Genomic DNA, 19,376 nt, shown 5'->3' on the forward strand with positions numbered 1-19,376 from the left:
TCATCTTAGTGATGGCTTTTGGAAACTTTTGGAAAACACTTGAAATGTTAGTGTAAGACAAAGAGCTTTTTGAAACGAAAATGCCATTTTCAAATGTATTCAGATTAATGTAAATGCAGCCTTAGCAGGTAATTTTCTTCCACCTGAAGTAGGGCTCCCACAGACCAGGGAATTCCCATAAACCTTGTCCTGGCTTGTCTCCAGACCTTTGACGGGCAGCGTGGAAAAGTCAGGAAGTGCCCTGCTGAGAATTGTCAGCTGCCATTTTCCACTAACTTGACAATGCTTTGATAATGCGCGTTCATGTGGCAGTTAAGAAATGATTTAGCCATCATTGGGTTTTAACAGATGGGGGAGCTTTAATTTGCTCCGTTCTCTCCATCTGTGGAGGAGGATGATGATGCAACTGATGAGAAATAACACAAGAAAAGATGTTTAGAGTAGTAAAATTCCTTTCATATTACAGGGAGTGATCCCCAATCCTGGAGGATTTATAGACTCTGAATGCCTTTGATGGCTTCACTTGGGATGTTCGGTTTCAGTTCGGATTCTCAAAGACTGGGATTTCACATCATGCAGCCCCATTTTCTTTTGATAATTGGATTTTTGCTGCACAAAATTAATTATCCAGAGGCTACAAATATATATGTCTGTCTCAATAAACAGAAACAGTTCTCACGGAGTAAAATGTGAAAGGGTAACGGCAGTGTCCTGCAGTTTGACAGGCTATATCTTGACATTTTTATACGACTTTTATTCCTCCAATTCTTGTATTATACATGCATTTTTATGATCTCGTATTAATTGAGAGACTAAGACATGGCCATAAGTGAGACAACATATTAAATTAGAGAGCATATTATTATGTAGAATCATGTAGAAGTTGCATTGCGCAATTTTTATAATTCTTTTATGGGCCAGGAACAAATTAGGATGTCTGAGAATGATGGATGTCTGTGATGAAAAAGAGAAAGCTTTTAAAAATATAGTTTAAAACGCATTTGCCAGCAAGTTTTTGCTTTGCTTTCATGTTGGCATCATACATTTTTGGAAAACTTTTATGCCATTTTCAAAATGCAATGAAACTTTTACATGATTATGCATAATAATGTGCTCTTTAATATGCTCTCTCACTTATAGCTGTGTATTTGTCTCTCGACTGCATGTATAATTTGTGATATATTTAATCTAAAAATGTCAAGTGGTGTAACCCTCAAATTAAAAGTAATACGATTTTCTTGCATGTTGAACGGACAATAGTCAGGGTAGACATCATATTTAATTTGATGCAAATAAGAATGAGGCTGCTTTCTCAAAGGTCGTCCCATTTGACATTTTAAAGCCTGAACTAACCAATAAAAATAAATAAATAAAATAAAAATCGAAACAAAAAAAAGTCCTCTAGTTGATATGATATTTGTCATGTTTTATTGGGTATACCACAATGATTTTTGATTTAGTGGACTTTTATCAAGACTTTTTTCTTACAATCTACAGCCAGTTACACCACTTAGACATTTCTGACTTAATGCTACACAAAGAATTAATATCAAAATGTATTTCATTTTGAAATTGAAAACCTCTTCATCATATTGCATTGCATTTTTAATGTATTTTTGAATAACATAAGAGATCCAGACAAAAAAAAAAGTGTCAAGTCAGTGACCTTTCTTTACTAAAAACACCTGTTTATGACTTTGAGTGGACGATCCAGCAGCAGCATGAATTTATACCTTCCTTAAAGGTTTTCTGAGTTTGTGTGTGTTTGTGAGTGTGTTCTGTGGCATTAGTTGTGTTGGAAGGTGGGGGGTAAAGCATTTCTCTCTGAGATGTTCTCATGGTAAATGTGTGTGAAGGTTTAGCTTCCCCCACCCATCTGTCTTCTCGTCATCGCTGTGATTGTCTCAACCTCTTTTCTCTCACTGGGATGCACCAGTTCTCCATCTCACACCTCCGATGAGTGTGTGTACGTGAGATTTTGATGGAGAGTGTGTATTAGTGTACATTAGTCTAAATACGTGTCTGTATAATATGCATTGTTGGGGTCCTCTGTAGCTTGCTAATTTGATCAGAGGATGAGGGAGTGTATTTATTTTACTAAAACTTGTCTTGGGATCTGTGAATTTTGTATGTATGGTCAGTTCTGTTTGTGACTGTGCTTGTCCGAGCAAGGGGCTTCTGTGTGTGTGTGTGTGTGTGTGTGTGTACGAGCCTGGCTTTTTTCCTTCTTGAAAGCTAATTAGAATGACAATAAGAGGAATGAGCGTAGAACGCAGAGAGTCTCTGGCAGCAGAGGCTGTGTGGGGGGAGCTGTCCCACGTGTGAATGAAAGGGCACACGCCGATTCTTTCATCCAGATGTGACGTGCCTGGCGACGTGCACTGGGACCCGAGTGCCCGTCTTGTCTGGGGCCCAGTGTTTTGACTGGCAGAGCTGTTTGCTGCATGGTCTTGCCAGGCCATATTTGACAAGGTCCTTGGAAGAACAGGGATGATCTTCTTTTTTTAATGTCAGAAGAACTTTTAAATAATAGTATGAGCTTATAGTGCATTCAAGTGCACATCAATGTCACCAAACTGAGTTGGGTGAATGTTAGTGGGAAAACATGTCGGACACAATGGATGCAGCATCTGTATTAATAGTAAATTTGTTAAAATTAATTAAATTATTTAAGTTGCATGTACAAAATACCTTACTACTGTGCAATTATGATAGAATATATTACGATTCAATTCACAGAGTAAAAACATAAAGCAAAAACGTATCCGATGCGCATTCTTTATTCGTAATTTTGTAAAAAATCTTGTTGGATTTTATGTAGAAAAGGTACATCGGCATTTTACTCTGACCAAAGTGGTTTAAATGCACTTAATAATTTGACTTTCCAACTCATAAATATGAACTTCCCAGGAGGAATTGAAAGCACCATTAGCCAAGGCCCAAAACTGGTAAAAAGTGACTTTGGTGAGTGCATAAAAGGAGTTGCTTGCCATTTGGCCTGTTACTTCATAAAGAAATGCAATGTAAAAAGATTTGCATTTAAAAGTTTACCTAGTGATGCACCAAGAAAAAAATAAAGCTTTCATTTAGCCAAAGTAACTCTTCATTCTGTTCAGGGTGTTGTGTTCTCATGTGATAAATTAAAAGCCGCAGAAGAAATTTTACATATTGCTAAATAGCATCACTGTTGGTCATGGTGAAGCGTGTCCAAACTATACTGACATGTTTACCTGTTGTAGCTTATCCATGTTGTGTGCACAAAATAGACATTGACTCAGTCAAAACGTGTTATCAAAGAAGTGCTAATTAAATTTCACTGTTTCGGTCAATGATTTCATCAGAAACCAAAAATGTGGGGGTTTTTTTAGGTTTTTTGGCAGAAAATTTTTGGTTGCTAAAGTCTAGTCAGAATGATTTTTTTTTCCCCCTACAAAACTCCATGTACACTGTAAACCCAAATAAGTTGGGCTAAATCAAAAAATTTGAGGTAATCAGTTACATCAATTTTTTTAGTTATGATGTTCCCAATTTTAAGTAAGCAGAACTATCAAGTTTTGAGTTTGTAGTACTTATGAGTGCATGTTAATTGCTCCTAACTTGAAGTACTGAGTTTGCTAACTCATACATTTTGATAGCAATTAACATAAAAGATTTAGTTTATTAACTTTTTTTATTTTGAGTTCTTGCAAATCAAATGAGTTACTTACTTCACCTAATAAGTTGTCAGAACTCAAAAAAGTTGAATGAGAATTTTTTTAAACTAAGAAACTAAGATTTTTTTTGTACTCATACATTTTTATTGTTCTAAACTTAAAATATTGGAGTACACTAATTTACTGTATACATTTAACTTTTAACATTTAAATTATCAGATTATCTCAACGTAAATATTTTGCTAGCTATAACAAACTAATTCTGAAAATGCCAACTTGCTAATTTGCTAAAATGTTAACAATAGCATTGTATAACACTTACAGAATGAGTACAGCAACTTAAACTTACCTACCTCATACCAAGCTGCATGCACCACTTGTCACCATGATGATAAGTCTCCAAAAACCCACATTAACAGAAACTCTTCTAAATTAGCATAACAAAACTTTAATCACTACTAAATCTCCCTTACCATTAATCTTGCACAAAAAACATTATATAACACTTAATTTTAGCATTTACTCTCCCTTTTGAGTGCCATGGGCAAAGCAATAATGCTAAATAGAAATCCCAGCCCAGTTCCCGTTAAACTTAACGTAGTCTAAATTAAAAGAAGTGAGTTCATACAACTCAAAACATAGCACGTGAAATATGTCAGTTTTGTGAACTCAAAAGAAAAAGAAAGTTCTAAATACTCATAACAGTTAATTTAACTGAACTAATTTGTTTAATTTAAGTTTGTTCTACTCAAACCAGTTAAGTGTTTTGAGCGTTGGAACATTCATTATGTTAAGCTGCCCAGATGAAATTGAGGAACAAAATCATAAATGGACTTAATGCTTTTGTGACAGGTGCAAGTTGATCGAGAGACTGGTGCAATGACCCTTTTCAGAAATATGCAAATATTGACAGCTAAATCATTCAGTTGTGACAGGGTCAAAAATAGTTTCAATAAAGGCATGAAATATGTATGGTAAATTTGGTAAAAAAATGGTAAAAATGTGGCATGGTTGAATTTGGCAAAACATTTAGTGCTCATTATTTATTTTTATGCATACCAAGATCCTCAAGTAAAGCATTTTTGGTTTCAAAAGTGTCTTCCTGTGAAGATAAATGTGATTAATGTGGAAAACATGTGGTGGTGTGTATGTGAAACTCTTCCAAAAATGTTGTACTGTACATCTCACAGCTTTTAAATGACTGAGCGGAGCCAAGAATTGCATGGGGAAGATCACAGACACTTCAGGCCTTTCATGCATGGACACACACAGGGCAAGCTCACAGTTCTGACGTGTCTGGACCGACTTCTGAAAGAGTGCGGCTCGGAGTAAATTGCCCATTAATGGGCCGCACCTCTCAAATGTTGTCTGTGTAGCATCTTTCTTTTAATCCATAACTCGCTCTTTATTTGATGCTTAAAACCTCATATTATTGTCTCCTTGGGTTTAAATGTTCTTTTTTTCTTTAAGCATGCCTGCGTCCTGTTGCCGTTGACGTGGATGGGATGTGTCAGTTTTCAGTCACATGAGTGGATCCATTGATTCCGTGCCTGCAGCAGGGGGCTTTGGCTCGGCCCAGCAGGATGCATTGCTTCTAATAGTTTATAGTAGTTTTTCGTCACATGGGTTGTTTAAATCTTATTTGAGAAGCATTCATGGCCACGTCTAGCCATCACGTGAATGCAGTTAGAAACGGAAACCTCTTTCAGGTTTGTTTTTGTTCGTGTAGCTTGTCTGTCATGGTCATCCGGCAGTCTAGAGTGTGACTGCTCGGGAAATGAGCAATGGTCTTGTAAATAAACATTGGCTTAAAAATATTCTGCATTTCAGGGACAAGTTGTTTTGACCAGTTTCTGTCCTGAAGCTTTGAATGGAGACCTTTATATGACAAACTTGAAAGAGAAGTATGGAAATAGAATAGGTACAATAAATAAAAAAAGAAGGTAATTGTGACTTAATGTTTTAGAATTTAGAAACATTATTTCTTACAATTATGGCTTTTCCTCCCAAAAAACTCTCTCTCTCTCTCTCTCTCTCTCTCTCTCTCTCTCTCTCTCTCTCTCTCTCTCTCTCTCTCTCATAATTGCAATGATTTATCTCTCAATTTCATCTAGTCTCACAATTGCATGTAATTGCACCTTAAATCTCACAATATCTAACAATGGCGACTCCATATCTCATGATTGAATCTTTTTTCTTGTAATTGTGCCTTTAAATCTTTTAAATTGTGATCTCAAATTTCACAAATGCAACTTTAAATCTCACAATTGCAACTTTTTTCACAATTGTGACATTTAGTTCTTGTATATAAGGGTCAATGACGGATAAGGATTTTCGACAGGCCAATTTTAAAATACAAAAAATGATTATATCTATTGCAATTGTTCAAACATTAAGAATGTTGTGTACACATAAATTCATTTTAAAACTTCCTGCATTTTCCCAGCTATCCTCTAGCAATATAAATACTACACATGCTGAGCAAAGACTGCCTTGAGCCTTTCAAAGCTGGCGTTGTGTATGAATTTTCAAAATGTGTGACATTAACCAATCAAAACGTAGAGAACTGTTCCACTATTGTAATCTCAGAGGCCAGTGAGGCTGTGGACGCCCCCATAGACCTGCCTCTACTTAATTTGCGCAGACTCGTCACTATAGTAACTGATAGGCGAGTGGAGGATGGCTTCTGGCTGCTCTGTGAATGGGGTGCATATGAAAGCGGCATGCGGGGTGCTTTCCTCCCCCATTACCGACACACACACACACACACGCACACACACAGAGGGATGGTTATGGAGTCAGGTCGCCCAGTGCTTACTGAGCTTGACAGATTAGCCCTCAGGTGCTAGAGAGGAGAGAGAGACAGATTTTGCTTGGCATCCGAGGCAGTTCCTCAGGGGATGAGGCAGCCACCACAACCCCCTCCACCACCCCTCTTTCAGCTCCACAACTTCTCATCGCCAACCCCCATTTATCCTTAAACCAACCCCCATGCATCAACAGACATCCCCCCCCCCCCCCTCTGGTTCCTCCCCATTTAAATGTAACGGACTTCAGCCCGGTACCGCGACAGAGTGATTTAATGTGAAAGACAGAGGCGAGCTCATGCACTGCATTCATAATACGTGACTCATACTAGTTGATCATATCATAAATGGTGTGATTGAGAACCCATGTTTTTTGAGAAAAATGACAGGGTTTCCCAAAAGGTAGAATACATTATTGTTCTCCCCTCATAAATGCCACTTGTGAGCACTATTTTTATTAAATCTCAGGAGCCAAGACTGAAAGTTGTCGATCTTTCATGTTTTAAATCTTTTAAGTCTTTGGTGTCCCCAGAATGTGTCTGTGAAGTTTCATCTCAAAATACCCCACAGATCATTTATTATAGCTTGTCAAATTTGCCCCTATTTGTGTGTGAGCAAAAACATGCCGTTTTTGTGTGTGTCCCTTTAAATGTAAATGAGCTGCTGATCCCGTCCCGCTTTCCAGAAGAGGGCGGAGCTTTAACAGCTCGTGCTTCGGTTGCTCAACAACAACAAAGCTGGAGAATCTCACGCAGCCAAAATGAGGATTGTCAGTAACAGTGTTCAGCCTTACATTGTTCAAACTGGAGTCGACACTGATGGAGAGACTCAGGAAGAAGTTACAACTTTTAGAACGCAACTGGATATTTCTGAATGGTTAGTGGATAAATTTATGTAGTTGCTGTGGAGTTGATTCAACTTATCGAATAGCATGTGCCGTCATGTTAATCTGTTGTGCAAATCCAGCGTTGAATTGACCCTCGTTTGTGAAGTAGTCCGGCGTAAAATGACGGCATGGCAACAACACTCTACTACAACAACTCTTCCTCTTCTGTAAAGCAGCCCAACATGGCCTCACCCCCTTTGTTGTGTGTTCTCAGGGGCAGGGTTTATGCAAATTTTAGGGTTAGTGATGTCACCAACCCAGGAAGAAGCTCGTTGTAGTTCCTACCAGCCATTTGTTGTAGTCTTTAAAAAGTGATTTCTGTAAAAGAAAATATCTCCCTTTGCATTGAACTTTGAGCGTCGTAACTTTGCAGATGATGTTTATGCTCTAACGACAACATTACACACTAACTAAATTTAAATAAGTGAAATCATAATCAAGGACCCCTTTAATGGTTTGAAATCTGGCCGACTGATTGTCAGGTGTACATACTGTCCCGACCAGTGAGAGTGGCAAGGAGGAACAAAAGTGAAAGAGGAGGGCAAGAAAACCAGAGTCGCCATGTTGTATTACTGATTACTGTATTACTAAATATTCTTGACTCTAAACTTTTGAATGGTAGTGTATTTCGGCTCTTGCTCTTCTTTTTTTTTTTTAACTCTTTTGTGCAAATCGTCTGTTTACATTGGGGCTACGAATCTTTGGGTTGACACTCACTGGGTTAGAACATTTAAATTCAAGTTTGATTTGTTTACTGATTCAATTCAGTTATTTTTGGATTTGTTAAATTCTTCCCCTAATGTATCTTGCATAAGAAAAAGAACAGTAACCTGAGCTTCAGTCTCAAAGTATACACTTGCACTTAACATACAGTCAGATGTTGTGACGGTGGCTCTGAGAGTAACATTTGCTCAGTTCATAATTCACAGTTCCCATAATTCCTCCATCTCGCCCCTTATGTAGTGGATTATCATTAGCACTGTAATCTCAAGCTCTGTATTATCCACTGTCTCTCTCTCTCCTCTCTTGTCACTCACTCTCTTTTTTTTCTTTCATCCCTCTCCCTCACCCCTCTTTTTCTCTCTCTCTCTCTCTCTCTCTCTCTCGGATGAGTGGCTCTGTCCGTTTCGGATCGGGGGTCATGTAGTTCCGTTTGTCGGTCCTGGGCAGGGATGCCCCAAACCTCACCCTTCCCCCACCCCCTTCCAACAGGCCACACGTTCCTGCTGCTTATGAATAATATAGGCCAAACTCCGTGCCATCGAATGCGGCGGGAACAAAAGACGAGCGCCTCGCAGGAGCCGTAGACGAGCGCGCTGCGTGAAGAGAACAATAGTGATGATCGCGATGAAGACTGACTGTAGAGTAGACGGAACCAGCGGAACTAATTTAACCAGGCCAAAGACAACTGAGCTCTAAAGTAGAAGGTGCTCATTACGTGACTGGTCAAAGTCAAAGAATCATAGCCAGCACTATAATTGCAGTAGCAGAGATAAAAGCATGATTTTGGACTTCTAGAAACTTTCCATGTGTTCTGACACGTAGAGATGGTTAAAGACACCATAAAAACAAAATGGACAGATTTTATTTTTTTATGGAATACTGCAGTATTTATTATAAATGATTTGTCAGTGCACATTTTTTAAAAATTCATGTGCCCTCATAATCTTAAATCAAAATAACTTCCTCTCCCTTAGTGTTGTCAAAAGTACCGACTTCGGTACCATGTCGGTACTGAAATTTTAAAAATGTGACGCTTTGAGCGCTGTTGAGCTGATTTGTAAACACCTCTGATTGGCCTTTGTGTTCACGTGCTCAAAATATATGTCTGTGATTGGCTACAAAGATCAACGCTTCAAAAACATGTTGTAAATAGACTCTTCACCGAGCACTTGGACAGATACCCGCTTTCAAAACGCTTTCAAATTCAAACGTTCCCGTGCGTTGATCATTGTAGCCAATCACAGACATATATGTTAAGCGTGTGAACACAACGGCCAATCAGAGGTGTTTACGAATCCGCTCAACAGCGCTCAAAGCGTCACATTTTTCAAATGTCAGTACCGACTTGGTATCGACAACACTACTCTCCTTATTGCAGAGACATCTCTTCTTTTCTCTGATGACATGTTAACTGGCGTGAGGGCGGGGGCAACCTGTCGCTCACATGAGATCACAGCAATAGCAAACCACAACCATCCAATCAATTCCTGATGCAGTAAATCAAGTCCCTCCCTACATTTTTTCTTGTTTGAGAAGCAGTTTCATATGTCACAATAGGGAAGAAAAGACTCCGGTGTGTATCTGTGTAAGCTCTGTGAAGAGCATCATTGATGTCTATTTACAACATGTTTTTAAAGCGTTGATCATTGTAGCCAATCACAGACATATATGTTGAGTGCGTGAACACAATAGCCAATCAGAGGTGTTTACGAAGCGCTTAAAGCATCACTTTTAAAAATTTCATTACCAACTTGGTATCAAAGTTGGTACTTTTGACAACACTGCTCTCCCTATTGCAGAGACTTCTCTTCTCTTCTCTTCTCTTCTCTTCTCTTCTCTTCTCTTCTCTTCTCTTCTCTTCTCTTCTCTTCGATGACGTGTTTACTGGCGTGAGGGCGGGGGCAACCTGTCACTCACATGAGATCACAGCAATAGCAAACCACAACCATCCAATCAATTCTCAATGCACAAAATCAATGCACAAAATCTCCCTAAATTTTTTTTTTTTCTTGTTCAAGAACCTGTTTCATTCAGATATGTCACAATAGGGAAGAAAAGACTATCGCAACTTCCGTTTCATGCCGACTTTAAGTAGAAGTGTTACTTCTGTACAGTATTTTTGGGGTCTAGGTCTGGTGGAAGCTGTTTCATGCTGACTTTAAACAATAAGTCAACTGGCTGCAGTAATTGTTTACTAGGTGGCTGTCAGTTTCAAGCCCTGGCCTGAATGAATAATGCCAAGTGTGAGGACGAGATGTTCTGTTTCGTCTCTTACATACACTGACCCAATACGGCTTAAGAAAGAGAAAAGAAAACAGCACCTGAAACAACACGCCAGCTTCTCTTCTTTCCAAACAGATGTGTGCTTTGTAGGAACAAAACACAAGCATTTAAAGTCATAAAATCTCATAAGCATAGAAAGTTTTGAGTACTTTAAATCTGGGGGGCAGTGCATCTCACCACCTCATAAAAACATTATAAGGTTCTTAGAAAGAGGCAGAGTTGTTTTTTTCCATGGTTGCTACAAAGCACAGTCTTTGTCTCGTCCTCATTGGCCATGGCCCCCGCTAAGTCGTTCTGTTCCAGCCCAGTTCACACCTTACAGCAGACTGAAAGTATTTGACATCTCCAAACACACATGGCACCGTGTGGCAGATGTGGCAGAAGATGGGCCGCAGTGGACGGCTTTATGTTGTGTTCTGCTCCCTTGTGGCTGTTATGATGTGGATGAAGCCCACCTGTGTAATGTGTATGGGTTAATGTTATTGACTGTGGAAGATGTTTAACTTACAGGACTGTTGCTTGGCATATAGACTGAATTGGTCACTATAAGAACACTGGGTCTCATTCATTAATAATTGTTTACTTGCGTGATCAAAAAAAAAAAAAGTTCTGGTTGATATTAGAGATTTTATGGTCTTACTAGATTTTGGTTATACTAAAAGTTTTAGATCAGAATGATTTTTAAAATAGAAATTATTACTTTTCTTTAGAAAGGATGCATTAAATTGATCAAAATGACAATAAAGACATTTATGTTACAAAAGATTTATGTTCAAATAAATGCTGTTCTTCCTGTTCATCAAGGAATCCTGAAAAAATGTATCACGTTTTCACAAAATATTAACCAGCACAGCTGTTTTCAACATTGATAATAATAAGAAATGTTTCTCGAGCATCGATCAAATCAGCATATTAGAATGATTTATGAAGGAGTAATAATGCTGAAAATTCAGCTTTGCCATCACAAGAATAAATTACATTTTGAAACAGAATGGAAACAGTTATTTTAAATTGCAATCATGTTTAACAATATTACTTTTTTTTTTTTTTACTGTAGTTTTGATCAAATAAACACAGCCTTTGGTGATCATAAAATCTAAAACATTTCAAAATCTTCCAGACCTCCAACTTTTACATAATGTATATCCATTATTGGAGGTTGAATTTTACAAGCTCATTTCGCCTACACATTGAGATTACCTTTGCTGTCATTTAACATTCACTTAAGGTTAATCTTTGAAAACACTGTTAAATGTAATATTTCACAAATCTCAAAATGAAAATCAATTTTTAATACTGTATATTATAATAACACTTGTAGCATAGTTAAATATTAAATTAAATTGATTTCTGCATTATTACATTAGCAAACAGGTTTTATGCACATATGTGTATGGTTAGTAAATGAGACTCATGAGAAAACAAGGTGAATGACACAAAGGGCTTGAATCTCAATCATCACAAACGCGCAGAGCTCGGTGAGAGAGATAACGTTTCAGTAACAACCCTTGAAGCAGTCTGTATTTGCATTGTAACCTTTTTGATGTACTACCCAATGTACCGATCTAAAAGCTGATAAAATCTCACCTGCCGAGCTGGGCGTTGGCTCTCGCTGGAGGAATAAACACAAAAAGAAGTGAAAGGCAAATGCTTTAACAGTCAACTTGAACTGCAGATAATGAACTTTGCTCAAAGCCTTGACGTTTTTAAATCTTGGATTGAGATGTGGATAATAACAAGTTGTGGAAGCTCTACTTTTATAGGTATCTCTTACTTTATAGCCCTTAAATCTCTCTTAAGGCCCGTTCACGCCAAGGACGATAACTATAAAGTTTTAAGATAATAAACATCTTGGATGACATCCTGTAAATTATCAGGAAATTTTAATTCTTAAGTGAGCTAATCCTTTAAAAGAACTGTTCCCAAACATATAACATGCTAGAAATTAATCACTGCAATAATGATCCAATTAAGCATTTGCCTATTTAAATTCAAACAACAACTTCTTTTTTTTGGCCGCCCTGGCAATGTAGTTATAGTTATTGTTATTTGTGTGAAGGGGCCTTTACTCAGATCTAAGTGGCTTGGTGTGATCCTGCCGCCATAAAAAACAACACTCTCCCTGGAGACAGAAGCTGGGAACCAAGGGATAAATGACATATGGTTATGAAGATCGAGGAGGAAATTGGGAATGGAAAAAGAGGGTAGTCCCCAAAATGGACTGACCTGCATGACATTGATTAGAATCAGAATATGAAGTGTGCATGGTGGTTGGGCCAGGGGTCGACGTGTGAATGTACCACGTGGAGGAGACGGGGACCAGGGGTTGGGGGGGAGCACTTGTCTCCTGGAGGGTAGTGGATGGGGGATGTGATGCTTTGGGAAAAGGGGGCTTTAAGGGAGGGTAAAGACTGTAAATCCATGGCTGTGCTGATGCCTCAGAGGTGACTAGCCTTTGTTCATCGGTGTGGCCATTTGAAACACAAATGATTATTCATTCCTGTGCACCATTGACCTACTTCAGGGACCTCCTTGAAATGACTTGTTGAATTTGGGCGAAGACGGCTACTGCTTTTGGCAGTGGCTTCCAGCAGCTGTAGTCCCAAAACTTAGCTGTTGGCTGACCGTGATGCTTTTTTTGGTTTGTTGCAGGAAAATATGCATTAGTCCGATCATGCCGTACTGCCTTGTTTTTTGAAGCTGAGGACATAACTGGGTCATTCCCCGACTCAACCCCCATGAGTGTCCATCGTCGTAGCAGGCTACTGTTTGCTACTGTGTTGTGACTGCTTGTGAGTGCTTGTTTTGTCGCACGGAAAACTAACAGATAATGATGGGGGCAGGGTTCGTTCTGTGGGGGTAGTGGAGCTGAATGTGTGTTTGTGAGACTGGAAGATTTTTATTGGCTCCATGTGGCCGACAGTGCTTATGGTTGTACTGCGTGACCGGGCATTTGTGACAGCCAAAACCCTTTTCTGCGGTGCCCGTACATGCTGTTTTTAGATGCGTAGGATGGTAAATTGCTTGCTAGAGTATTTATGCACTTCATTAAACACAGCTGAAATGAGTCCAGTATGTTTCTAAAAATGAAGAGGTCAATGTTTGTGTTTTCTTGAATGTTTATGAAGCAAGCACTTGTAAGAAAGTTGGAATAATGAACCTGTACGATTATAAAAAGATAGCATTTTATTGAGCAGGGGTTTTTAAACTTTTTTGATGCTAGAGATCTGCAAATATGATGATCCCTTTGTAAACATTTCTTACAATTATATAGGCAACTGTATATTTTCATACATTAAAGGATTAGTTCACTTTAAAATGAAAATTACCCCATGATTTACTCACCGTCAAGCCATCCTAGGTGTATATGACTTTCTTCTTTCAGATGAACACAATCAGAGTTATATTAACAATCTCCCTGATGCTCTGTCGCGTCAGTTACGCTTTTGTCGTAAGTTGAATACGGAAGGCGTAGGACGTAGCGTAAGCGTTTTGAACTGCAAGAGGTGTTACACTTTCTTCCTATATTTAACTTTATAACTTGTTAAATATGCATATTTTTCTTACACTAATGTATCGCTTCGCTTCAGAAGGCCTTTATTATTTTGAGTTTCAAACAGGTGGTTTCTGTTCACTGCCATTTTAAAGCTTAGGAGCATCAGGGTGATTATTAATATAACTCCGATTGTCTGAAAAAAGAAAGTCATATACATCTAGGATGGCCTGAGGGTGAGTAAATCATGGGGTAATTTTTACATTTTAAAGTGAACTAATCCTTTAAGACCCATATTATAATTATGTTTTACTTCTGTATAGTCATTGGGCCTCATTCATGAAACATTCGGAGTAATTTGCGCGTAAAACAGACCTTCCTGGATTCACAAATGCTTTGTAATCATAAAATTTGATAGTTAAACCTGTGTATGTTTATGAATTCCAATTATTTGTAAATAAAGTGCGCGTGCACGCTTATTCACAATTAGCATAATCCCTGCCTATGAATTACAACTACGCAAATTACGTGTCCAGGAACGATGTGGAAACTCCCTTCTCAGGTTTGGCTCCAGTATATTGCATAAATGCAAATGAGACTAATAGGCCATATGCTTAACAATAAATATTCAATCAACGTGTGTCCACCGAAGCATTGTAGCCAGCTGAAAAATGCCTGGTGCTCTTCTTAAAACGGCCAATTGGGGGCGCAGCATTTTTCCATCTGAGACACTTTGGTAGCCTCCATGGCAGTAATGTGTTACTAGTATCTCATTTTGAAGAATAGCCTACTACTGAATATAAAAATGAAGTAACCAGCAAACTTCTCCATTGTTGTTCAGTCGTTGTACAATTAGGATGATTGGTCGGTGTAGTATTTGTCCTGCCCCTCGTCCATTGTGATTGGACGGCTGTGAAGAAAGTGACAATGACGAGTGCTGCATTTTACCCAAAGTTGAACAAAAAGACGGGGCAAACAAACACGTGAAATATTATTATGGTACATACTATATAAAAATGCAGTGTCATCAGTTTGCCTAAACGAACACAGAACATTTGAATGTTTTACGCACCATTTACGTGTGGCAGGGAGCAAGTGTAAATTTGTTTCGTACCACCAACTAACATTTTGTAAATACAAACATTTCCATGAATCCGAAAATTTACGTCAGAATGGCTTTACAAAAAAAAAATGTGTTCTGCTCATGTTTCATGATTTTGTTTCATTTTATTTTTTATTCATATTATTTGTTTTATTTTGTTTGTGGTTGTTTTATACTTCCTGCTGTAAAGGAGCATTATGATTTTTGAGTTTCTTTAGTCGCTGATGGGAAAATTGTTCAATCTCTCTGGTTGCACTATGCTTTTTGAGAGCTTTCATGCCTTAGGACATAGATGCATTCTTTAAACCAGTCTTTAACCAAACTTGCTCGTACAGCATAACCCTGCATGTTTGAAAATACCCTGTGGCTCCATTTGACAGTGGGAATTAAAGGTGCCTTGTTATTCCCTGCCATTTTATTTATGGAAAGTCACACACCTGAAAACTGTCTTAAATGATTTAGGTGACTTTTTGTGTTCATAGTCATTGCCATTTTCCACCTCACTTTTGGACACGTTCGAGCACAAATGATAGACTGCTGCCTTCCGAACAAAAATATTTAAATTATCCGGACACTACCCATCCATTTCCCTCAAATCTAGGACGCTGCCTCAACTAAAACATCCATCATTTTCTGCTGGAGGCTGTTTGAAAGGAAAAGCTGTTTTTAATGACACCGCAATACCTGTTGCTTAATGAGTTTGTATTTTGAATTGCCTTTCTGTATTAGTGAAAGTAGGTTTCTAGGCCTCCCTGAAGAATATGGCTTGTCTTTTAAAATCAGAAATAGCCTGCCTAAAGTCTTAAGTTATATTTTATACGATCCGCCGGATGAAGGAGAGTTGAGAGTGCCGCGAGGTTGATTGTACGTACGGCTTTCGCTCAGACTCACAGTGTGGCGCTCAGAGCGCTCCCTCACCGTGTATTTGGCAGTCTTGAAGCACTGCTTCTTTGGCTTTGTGCATGTAGAGTTGGCCAGAATCTTATTGATTCCTTTTCACAGGGCTTTGAACAGGTAGTGAGGTCACGCTGTCGATGTTACTTGTTCAGGGCTGCATTTGTTTTGATCGCCCTCAGATGACTGCGAGTATTACGTAACTGACTCAGTAACTGAGTCGTGACCCTTCCGTTGCCTCAGAACACAAACTCGGAGCTGCAGTCGATCTGGCATGATTAAGTCAGAACCTATCAAAGCACAGTTTTGCTGAAAAGTTTTATAGCACTGAAGTGGTTGTACCGTACTCTTGACAGTGAATGTGATTTCACCAAGTACAGCATGTTCCTGGATCGACGTCGTTGTTGATCCTGGAACAACATTCAAAGCAACCCTCAGATTTGAGAGAGAAGTTTACAGTTTGTTTAGGCTTACAATCAGGGTTAGGTGCTTCTACATCGGTGTTATTCACCTATCTTTTCCCTCTGATTTTAGGGATAAGTTATGGGTAGGGTTAGGTTTAGGGGTAGGGATAGGGTTAGGACTACATTTTTGGATAGGAATGTTGTTCCAGGATCAACAAAATATGTTGTCTGTCTTGGCAAAAATCACGGTGCCCTACTGTTGACAACTAAAAAGGAAAATACCTTTCTCCAATTATAACTAGTAATGCTGCATAGATAAATAGACAATAGTTTAAGTAGGTTGCCTTTCTTGAAGTTTATTTAGTGCTCCGTTGCTTTCGCTGTTTGCATTCTACACATTATTAAAGCTGAGCATATAGCACAAAAAAAAAAAAAAAACGGGATCACAAATATTACAAAACAAGAACATATGGGAAAAAAAGGTGCTCTATGTCATTTTTGACTGTACTAAAGCATAAAAATACCCTAATATGTTTGCAGAGATGTAGGAAACATGTTAAATAATTCTTTCTCAGAAAAACAATGCTACAGCCAGTTATTCTACTTTGAAATGTGCGTTTCCATGTCAGAATGTCTGTTTTTGTTTTGGTCTGTGTGATCCCGCCCACTGCCGATTTACCCAATTGTATTTTGATGCCCCGGGTTGCCAGTTGGCGGAGAAAACAGCGGTTGTAGCCAGCAAACGCACTGTGTCAGTGATCGCAAATTCTACCTGACCTAAAAAGCCTCTGCAATAAAAACATTGCAAATGTATACATTAGTTGATAAACTTGTGCTGTAAGGCTTGTTGCTTTCTTTTATCAGTTATGCTTGTTTCTGTTGCGTGTCATCAATCTGGCAACCCACGTGAGCGTCGAGTCTGAGGAGGAGGGGGCGGGGGAATATAATCTCTCCAATATTTTAAATTTGAAATATATTACATAGTGTACCTTTTTAAAAAATTTTTTTTTTTTTTTTTTTTTTTAACACTTTAATTATGCGTATATCGTTTTAATACAATAAGGATTTTTAATGTTTATATTTGCTGTGACATTTTTGCTAGCCCAAAAAAGATAAATTTTATTTTTAGCTACATATTGTCAGAAATGGCTAAATATATTTCTATTTTTCCATATACTCTTTACAGTGGGGGATTTTTTAAATTTTATTTTATTTATTTATTTTTTAATTTCAAATAAACAGCCGGAAATTCTACAGTTATGTAACTCCATGATGGCTATAAATTCATTAACCTTTTTGCTGGAAAATGTTGGCATATGGTGCAAAATATTTTTATAATGTTATTTTCAAACCCCTTCAAATGGATGCTTTCAAGACTATTACAAGACATTCCAGTAATTTTGACAATCTCATCTATCCTCATCTGAATAAATAAGCTTTCCAATGATGTATGGTAGGTAAGGATAGGACAATATTTGGTCGAGATACAACTATTTGAAAATCTGGAATCTGCGGGTGCAAAAAAATCAAACTATTGAGAAAATCGTCCTTAGCAAAGCATATCCACTCTCAAAAATAATTTTTTTATATATTTACGGTAGGAGATCTACAAAACATCTTCATGGAACATGATCTTTACTTAATTATCCTAATGATTTTTGGCATAAAAGAAAAATCGATAATTTTGACCCGTACAATGTATTGTTGGCTATTGCTACAAATATACCTGTGCGAATTATGACTGGTTTTGTGGTCCAGGGTCACAAATGTTTATGGTTGCAAGGCATAAAAACATGTATATGTTCAACAAATGTAGAAGTTTTTACTACAAGAGGCCTGAAACTTTATATGCCTATGTTTAGCGACTGTGTGTTGTGCAGTAGGACGCTTGTTACAAACCCACATTAAGCTCATATAATTAGCAAATATGAGTCTTTTATTTCAGAAATAGGCAAGGACAAATCATCCCGCCATGAAATGTGTTTTGGTACAGCAAGTGCCTTTTCTATGAAAGTAATAACTTAATTGCTTAATGAGGACATGCAACGCTTTACATACAAGCTGAATACTGTTTTGGTGAGTCGTAGGAGGAGCTCATTTGAAAGATGTTTTTCCAAAAAGCTTTGTTTAAGTAAATGCAGTAAGCTGGAGCTTTTCTTGATAAACAAAAGTCTGTGTGTTAGGCAAGGAATTTTTTTTGTATGTATGATATAATGAATGTTAAATCATCTTGGCATTATCTGTATGTTATGTTTGTGTGTTACACAAGAGTATTTCCATTGCTTAAAATAGCCATTCTGAAGCGTGAGGGTATAAACAAACATCCATTTCCTCATAATTACACTGTTTGTACACCTGTATTTATAGTGGGCGTGATTTTATGTATATATGTTAATAAATGTATATTTAGAATTGAATTAAACTTTATTGACACAGGTCTGAAATGTCTTTGTTTTTCTTTTCATCTAACAGTATATCAAGATTCCTGCTTCCTCGGATTCTCCTGATGCTTTCCGTGTCTTCTCCTTCTATCTGTCCAGTGACAGTAAAGACAAACCTCAGGCCAGCTTTGACTGTATTCACCAGTATGTTTCTGGGTAAGACACTGATGCAAAAATGAATCAAATAAGGGGAAAAACTGAACCTCAAGGAACATATTAAAAGAAATGACAAAAATCCATGTCATGACACCTTTAAAACAGCTAAAAATAGCATGCTGTTATTTTCTCAGTGGAGCACACAGAGTTCATACTGACCAGGAACTGTCAAGCTCCAAAACGAGAACCAAAAAAACACCATAAATAATGAATATATTACAAATACAATAGGACTTATGGGGAATAAATAAAATTTGAGTCATTATTCACTGATAATTATTAATGCTTTTGCAACTTAAAACTCTTCTTAATTACTTAATGCAATAATAAAAGTAGTATTGTTTACTCCTGTTACTGCCATTAGTTATTGTGTGTCTTGAATAAATCTGTGCGTTGAGTGTGGGTTGTTGTTTGTTAGGATCAACATTTACTTGGACCTTTGAACCCAAGTTCCATTACAGTATTTGGCGTCACGGTCAGTTGTGAAGTTGCTGCCTCTTGATCGGGGTGGCACTGATCTGTTCGGTCTGCAGC

At 37.9% G+C, this 19,376-nt stretch overlaps 1 protein-coding gene and 1 long non-coding RNA gene across 2 annotated transcripts in view; one reads left to right on the forward strand and one right to left on the reverse strand.

Moving 5' to 3' along the window:
* The window catches only part of LOC127499334 (RNA polymerase II elongation factor ELL2), a 49,959-nt gene that overhangs the window by 8,293 nt on the left and 22,290 nt on the right, over positions 1 to 19,376 (forward strand). The window contains exon 3 of the mRNA XM_051869521.1: positions 18,718 to 18,842. Coding sequence (XP_051725481.1) covers positions 18,718 to 18,842 — 125 coding nt within the window. The remainder of the gene's footprint in view (positions 1 to 18,717; positions 18,843 to 19,376) is intronic.
* LOC127499340 (uncharacterized) overlaps positions 9,289 to 19,376 on the reverse strand; it is a 58,225-nt gene continuing 48,137 nt past the window's right edge. Inside the window, exon 3 of the long non-coding RNA XR_007926100.1 lies at positions 9,289 to 10,807. This is a non-coding gene — a long non-coding RNA (uncharacterized LOC127499340). The remainder of the gene's footprint in view (positions 10,808 to 19,376) is intronic.

Source organism: Ctenopharyngodon idella, chromosome 18 (genome assembly GCF_019924925.1).
Source record: "Ctenopharyngodon idella isolate HZGC_01 chromosome 18, HZGC01, whole genome shotgun sequence".
NCBI classification, from domain to species: Eukaryota; Metazoa; Chordata; class Actinopteri; order Cypriniformes; family Xenocyprididae; genus Ctenopharyngodon; species Ctenopharyngodon idella.